Here is a 7394-nt window from a genome sequence, read left to right as displayed (position 1 = left end):
GCGAAGATGTCCTGGTTTTTCCTGAGGAAGGTTATGAGGGCCTGGCGCACAGGTTGGCAGGCCCATGTTCCAATTCTGGTTGTTCGCTCTGGTTCGGACTCGTCGAGTATTACTACCTCCATCTCTTCAGCCGGTTCTGTGACCGTCCGCTGTTCTTCTACGCACATCGCCTGATGGTGATCTTCCATTTCTAGCATGGCAATGTAGCACTCTCGGGCGGTCGCTTGGTTCCCCGCAATTCTCCAATCCCATAGTCCATTGGGAATTTGATCATTAGGTGGTACGTAGATGTTGCTGCTTTCCATGAGTTAAGTGTGGGTCGTCCGAGAATACCGTTGTAAGCGGAGGAGCAGTCTACTACGAGGAACATTACATTCCTAGTGAGTTCTTGCGGGTAATCACCCACTGTTACCGGGAGTGTGATGGAACCGATTGGGAATACCCTGGTTCCTCCGAAGCCGACCAGGGGAGCGCTTGCCGGCATCAATCATGCTCTGTCTATCCCCATTTGCTAGAATGCCGGATAGTATAGAATATCTGCTAAGCTGCCGTTGTCGATTAGCACTCGGTGGACGTTGTAGTCCCCACACGTATACTGACGACCAGCGCGTCGTCATGCGGATGATGAAGTCTCGTTGCATCTTCTTCGGTGAATCCTATAATAGGGCTCTCCATTCGTGTGGTATTGGGCCTTGAGCCCGTCATGTGGACGTTCAAGACCGATCTTAGGTACATTTTTCGAGCCTTTTTGGAAGAACCGGTAGATGCGGTTCCCCCACTATCATCCTTATGTCTCCGATGGGGGGTCTCGGACGCTCGTTATCCCGCCGGGGGCCGACTCTTGGTGATTATGATCCGTTTTCTCTTTGTTGATGAATTTCTGCAACTTCCCTTGTCTAATGAGGGCCTCAATCTGGTGCTTTAGATCGTAGCATTCGGCCGTGTCGTGGCCATGGTCTCGGTGGAAACGACAATACTTGTCTCGCGACCGTTTGCTTGGGTCGCTCTTTAGTTTTCTCGAGAATGTCAGCTTCTCCTCGTCTTTGATTTGCATCAAGACTTGGTCAATCGGGGCGTTCAGGGGGGTGAAACTGTGAACCTTCCACTTGGGGGTTTTGGGCGTCTGTCGTCCCTTCTGTCCCCTGTCCTTTGTCTTTTCTGCCCTTGGTCCTGGCGCATGTCTGCCTAGTGTTCTCTCTTCTTGGGCCTTTCTTCCCGTGCGAGTAGCACGTCTTCCGCGTTCATGTACTTAGTGGCCCTGTAGAGTACTTCTGACATGGTTTTGGGGTCGTTTTTGTATAGCGAGAACAAAAACTTGCCCTCCCGCAATCCGTTCGTGAAAGCTGCCACCAGTATCTTATCGTCGGCTTCGTCAATTGAGAGGGCTTCCTTATTGAAGCGGGTTATGTAAGATCTTAGCGTCTCGTCTTCTCTCTGCCTGATGCTCATCAAACATGCTGTGGACTTCTTGTACCGGTGTCCCCCTATGAAGTGTGAGGTGAACTGAGTGCTTAGTTCTTTGAAAGTGCTGATGGAATTCGGGGTCAGCTGACTGAACCAAATCCTCGTGGAACCCTTCAGTGTAGTTGGGAAGGCCCTGCACATGATTTCGTCCGGCACCCCCTGTAGATGCATCAGGGTTTTGAAAGTTTCTAGGTGATCAAGAGGATCCTTCATCCCGTCATAGCTATCTATATTTGGCATGCGAAACTTGTGGGGTAGGGGGAAGGAATTCACGGCAGCAGTGAAGGGTGAATCGGTACGATTGACCAGATCGTCAAGGTCACTTGAGACTCGCCCCTTGAGGGCGTTCATCATGACCTCCATTTGTTCCCTCATTGCCTGCATCTCGGCGGCGATATGTGGTGGAGTCGCATCCATGAGGGATGGCATGCTCACGTGCTGCCTCTCCGGCCTGCTTGGGGCGTGGCTGCCCTCAGGTCTCTCCTGATTCCTGTTTGGAGCGCTAGTCCCTTCCTGATCTTCCGGTTGGCCATTTGGTGCTGCATCCTTCTGGCGCAGCTGTTCTTCCAAGTCGAGGTTTCGTTTGGTGAGACGCTCCACGGCGGCACCGAGAGTCTAAACTTGTCTCTCGAGGGCAGTCGTGGGTGGTTCCTCTCCTTGTACGTCATTAGTAGTTGCCATTGAGCGAGTGAGTACCATGCAACCCTTTAGTCCGGGAAACGATAATGTGGCTTAATCACTTAAAAGCGTTTCCCACAGACGGCGCCAACTGATGATATTTGAGCATACTTTCTAACTTGAACTTCGGAGGGTATTTGGCCGGCACCACACCGGTGCTCTCTGTTAGGTCCTTTTTTCTCTGTGCATGTGTCGTTTCGAGGGTACGAGCATTGTGCAACTCACTGTTGATATTTTCGGCATCATTAGATATTAAACTTTCAATCCCTTTGACAGGTGAAGAAAGCTGTTCCACTGTCAATATTGAGGTCAGACTTGCAGTGTAGCTTGAATTGAGTATTAGAACTACAAAAAGCCATATGAGAAGCACTAAGCGACCAAGGGTGCTGGCAATCGTTACTCCTACATAAAACAGGAAAGGAGAATTTGAGTAATTCTTATCAATAAGTCTAAGGACAACATTTTTTAGAAATTTTTTCGCAGCTGCTTGTATGACTTGTTGTCATTGGTGCAAAATAAAAATGATGTTGGTGTGAACCCATGTAATAGTGAAGTTGCTTCAATTACAACAGGTCATATCAGCAGCAAATAGATAGTGATAGCAGGAAATTGCTAGTGAAGTTTGAAGTAGAGAATTTTACTTACTATGAGAGGAAAACAAAGTGGAAAAGCTGAACCTGCAAAGTGAAGGGACAAAATTAGCAAAGCGGAGTAGACCAAAATTCAAGAAGATTCAATCCTGGTAAAAGATAAATGAAAATGAAAGATGAGCCATTCAAAACATTCCAGGTACAATCATTCTCTTTTAGCATCCAAACTATCATCACCACTAAAGGAAACTTTCTTGACTTGACAATGGTTACATTACTAACCATTTTGAAGATGACATGCAGGTAAATATATTCTGCCTTTTTTAGATATGAATGGCTTTAGGAAGTAGAGCGCACTATTCACTATTGTGAAGATGACCCATTTGGCATTGCTGTAGGAAGTAGAGAGCTTTATCTGCAAAACTTTAATATTGGAATTTTTATGATATGAAGCTTTTACTAAAATCTATCTAGCGTTTTGAGGGTTTGATAAATTATAGTGAATACTGCTTTAAAGTTCTAGATTTTCAAAGGATAAGCAGTGAATTGTAGATCTTTTCCTGAAAGCTCCAAATTTCAGCTTTAGCCTTAGAGTTGGGCTCTTTGATGGAATTTCCAAACCTTTGATAATTTCTGATAAAAGAGCTTTAAGACTCTTAAAGCAATTTTCTAGTAGTGTGTCCCACCCACCTGCCTCAGCATTATCATTTGCTTACAAAGAGTGAATGAATGAAGAGTAAACATAAATGCACATAACTCAGCCTAAAAATTGGTTAAGTTGTTCCTAATAGAAGTATAATATTTCTTTGGGCTCACCATACAATGGTGACAAATTGCTTTCTAGAAGGGCCACGGAATTCATCATTTGTCCTGCGCTCCAAAATCCAAATAACAGCTCCCACAAGAAGGAAAGATATTCCTGTGACACACCACATCGTTGGAGTAAATGGTCTTAGAAATGCCCAAGCACTAGAGTTCAACTTCAAAACTGGGGCCACAACCACTAGCCCAGACTCAATATATGGTTGTGTAAAATCCACTATCTTTGTCCTGTTGGTGGTAATTGTAATGTCTCCAACCACAGCATCAAATTCCTATATATATGTAACATGAAAACTAGTGAATTAGGAACTTAAAAAATAAATAAAAGCATATTGCTTATGTTAAATTACTGATTCTCCTAAAAGCTTATGCTAGTAGGAGATGGTGAATTTAATCATTTAACTACATAATTTTAACACTCCTCGTAAACTTCAACTCTCTTTTAATAGGTAGGACTCAACACGTTAGATTTTAGCATTTTAAATGAGAGATAGAGTAAAGACAGTGATCAAACGCAGGATCTCTTACTTTGATACCATGTTAAATTACTGATTCTCCCAAAAGCTTAAGCCATTAGGAGATGGTGGATTTAATAATTTAACCACCACATAATTCTAAGAACCTATAACAAAGTTTGCAAAAAATTCTTGCACTTCATACTTACATCGGTTGTGATCTTGTGAAGAAGATCTTGGGTTATTATATTATTGTGTCCATCCCCAAATGGAATAAACTTAGACGGGACTGGATATGGTAACATGTCCTTTGCAGCATTATAAACATCAATGCAATAACCACCAAACGTATCAGAGCCTTCAATTCTAGAGACAAATTCACTATAGCTAACATGTATTGGAACTCCAACTCTTAATTGCCTTCCATTGCTTGAGAATACCCATCCACGAGGCTTTTGAGTTGTTTGTCCTGGCCAGATTACACCATAAAGTGATGGTTGAATTGAAATGGAACCATTTGGCTGTGCATTGAGCTTTTCTGGAGGCACAACTGATAAGCCAGACGAATTGGACCAATAACCAATTGTCCTATACCCCGTGCCAATCACATTGATGACTTCATATGAAGGATGAATGAGATTACCATCAGGAGTGAACTTAATTGGGCCAGTTACACCACTCATATTAACCTGTAAAATGTTATCACGTAACTGTTTCCCTCCTTCAAAGATACTCATAGCATCAAAACGCAACTTCCCACCATGAAACTCGTTTAAACATGAATCATTTGAGAATGAAATGTTTTTACCCTGCTCGAAAAATGTGTCAAGTGCATGAGCAAGAAGCCAAACAGTGTCATAGGCATACAGACCATAAGAATTTAGTCCTACAAGGCCATTATCTGTGTCACCTGCAGCAGTTAAGTTTCTCCACCTAGAAACAAAACTCTTTTTGATATCTGAATCCGATGTGTGCATACGCAACGTAAGAACCCCTTGAATGCTATCTAATTTTGATAAAGAGAGGGAAGAGTCTGTATCTAGTATTGTAGAAAGCCAATCAGTAGCTATCCACACGTATCCACTTCCCATTATTTGCATATTGCGTGCCACATCAAGTACCTCTAGACCCCAGGTATCATAAATGTGGAGGATAATAATCCGAGACTCCATCAAAGCCACCTTGACCAGTGCATTGGTGATGTCATTATGGGTTAAGTCAGGGCTCATAGGAACTTTATATGATATTTTACATCTTTTCTCAGCTAGTTTGTCCCCTAAGGCGGCAACCCCATTTCTCCCATGATCATCATCAATATAGATTGCTATTACATCTTGCCATTCATAGTAGGCTACAATTTTTGCTACTGCAGCCATCTGAAAGAGATCACTTTGCGTTGTCTGAACAAAGTAAGGAAACTGAAGTGAATTCAGGGTGGGGTCAGTTGCTGCATAGGATAACAGAGGTACATGGAGTTCATTCGCAATATGTGAAATTACATGAGCCATAACTGAGTACTGAGGACCAAGTATGGCCACTGTATAATTCTCCATCAACCGTAAAGCTGTAAAAGGACATGAATAACATAGCCTGTATAAAATTCTCAACTTGCATTATGGAGAAAGTGAAAAATCGAGAATGAATAGACAAGAGATGTTACAGAGAACGTACCCTCAACAATACCCAGAAATCCGCTAGATAATTTGGTATCCTGCATTGAAAGTTTCAACTTAGTTCCAACTAAAACTTCTGGATTGGAATTCACATCTTCGATTGCAGATTCTATTGCGACTTTTGAAACTTTGCCGATGGAAGAATTGAAAGAGAAAATAGCCCCAATGTTAACCACATCTGGTCTTGTAGATACACTAGTACTAGTGTTAATAAAAAGCCCACTGCAGAAAACCATTAATACCAGAAGCCTAAACTTATTCATGGTGGAATGCACTGCAAACAAAAAACAATCTAGTCAGAAACAAAGAAATAAGCAGGGAAAATCTACATACTGACACTGGTTCTTTCCAAATGGTATATTAGACAAAGGCACACACAAGTACACACAACCATGTATACATAAACACACACACATGTAATTTGTAAATATACATGGACGTACATATATAAGGATATGTACTGAACCAATCAAGCTAGATAGAGACCCAATCTACTGAGATCAGTCAACCAAGAAATCACAGCCACAATGACAGATTCTGCAAATCACAAGTATGACAGTTTTGTCACTGTAATGCAGGTTAGGTCTTCACTTCCACAGTTTGAGGAATTTGTCAACTTGTTGTCTATATATGAAAGAAGCCATAGAGACTGAAGGAAAATGAGTAAATGTGCACCTAAGGTTGTATCTATAGAGATACGAACACTTACCTCTAGGTTTTGACAAAAGCCTTTAGACCCACACATGCACATCGGAAAGGATGTCAAACTATAACGTCCGTCCATCATTTTTAGCAATGGACATGACCCTTACAAACTCCCGGGACTGGTTGGTATGTAGAAACCATATGATAGATCATACAAGCACCTACAACAAACCAAATCCCAGGGTTTCATAGTGATGGAACCTTAGAATGGAGGTAGAGCACCAAGGAGAGAGAGAGAGATAGAGGAGGCTAGGGTCTCCCATCTATGGGTGGCTGGATAAGAGGGAGGCCAGCTCCTTTTCTGAGCCACTTTTTCTATCTAGAAAAGTTTGCTTAAATAGCTCCCTGCAATAAAATCTAAAACTTGCCAAACTAACAAAGAATATTGGTGTCTCTATCCTCCCAGTGGTTGAGTTTACATTTCAAGGCACATTATTTTCAATGAAATTTGCCACATTTATGCCATTGAGCAGTCCAGTGGTGCAATGTTTCAGGGGGACAAAGCAACTAGTGTTACATCCTTTACTATATTTCATGATGATGGTCAAATCCTACATGAGATAAAGATCACACCCCCACCCTAGCTCTTTTCTGAAGCACAAGACCCTCACCAAGCCACTACACCTTCTCATCCTTCCCTATAAAATCTCCATCTTAACCCAACCATTCACCTCGACTCCTCAATCAACCTACCTGGCACTATTACTTGCCAATCTACACCCACTCAATCACCAGCCCAGCCTTTCAGCTAGTTCATCCTCCCTCCCACCACCCATTGCTTTCTAGTCAATATGCTGCTCTAGTGTTCCTTTAGGTCCTTTGAAATCAGGTAGGCATCTTTCTCTCAATGCTCATCCAATGCAAGACTCAAGGAAAACCAAGACTCGACTGATTCGCTATTCCCTATCATCCTCAATATATTCAGAACCAAATATTTGGAAATCCTTCATGAAACATCCTGGCTAGGTTCGAGCCATGCAAGAAGAACTCCATGCTCTTCATGCAAA

General features: G+C 42.5%; 2 protein-coding genes across 2 annotated transcripts; both read right to left on the bottom strand.

Annotated features, from left to right (window-relative positions):
• Nucleotides 1–1185: 1185 nt before the first annotated feature.
• Nucleotides 1186–1893, bottom strand: LOC136066434 (uncharacterized). Its single transcript, XM_065770745.1, has one exon. It carries the CDS (start codon nucleotides 1891–1893, stop codon nucleotides 1186–1188), a length of 708 nt encoding a protein of 235 aa, XP_065626817.1.
• Nucleotides 1894–2200: 307 nt separating this feature from the next.
• On the bottom strand, nucleotides 2201–5945 carry LOC136066433 (glutamate receptor 3.3-like). Its single transcript, XM_065770744.1, has 5 exons — nucleotides 5681–5945; nucleotides 4219–5573; nucleotides 3549–3826; nucleotides 2788–2819; nucleotides 2201–2544 (listed from the first exon to the last, which is right to left on the bottom strand). Exons 1-5 carry the CDS (start codon nucleotides 5943–5945, stop codon nucleotides 2201–2203), a joined length of 2274 nt encoding a protein of 757 aa, XP_065626816.1.
• Between the last annotated feature and the right edge of the window lie 1449 nt (nucleotides 5946–7394).

Source organism: Quercus suber, unplaced genomic scaffold (assembly GCF_002906115.3).
Source record: "Quercus suber isolate HL8 unplaced genomic scaffold, Cork oak 2.0 scaffold_35, whole genome shotgun sequence".
Classification (NCBI taxonomy): Eukaryota; Viridiplantae; Streptophyta; class Magnoliopsida; order Fagales; family Fagaceae; genus Quercus; species Quercus suber.
The sequence above is the reverse complement of the archived record's forward strand: the minus strand, read 5'-3'. Positions and strand labels throughout refer to the sequence as shown.

Excerpts from the sequence above, each read along its gene's own strand:
- LOC136066434 (XM_065770745.1), bottom strand. The coding sequence starts at position 1,893 with ATGCCATCCCTCATGGATGCGACTCCACCACATATCGCCGCCGAGATG.
- LOC136066433 (XM_065770744.1), bottom strand. The coding sequence starts at position 5,945 with ATGAATAAGTTTAGGCTTCTGGTATTAATGGTTTTCTGCAGTGGGCTT. Across the intron at positions 5,574-5,680 it reads ATTTCTGGGTATTGTTGAGG|CTTTACGGTTGATGGAGAAT; the intron begins GTACGTTCTCTG and ends GTCCTTTTACAG. Across the intron at positions 2,545-2,787 it reads CACTTTGTTTTCCTCTCATA|GAGTAACGATTGCCAGCACC; the intron begins GTAAGTAAAATT and ends TGTTTTATGTAG.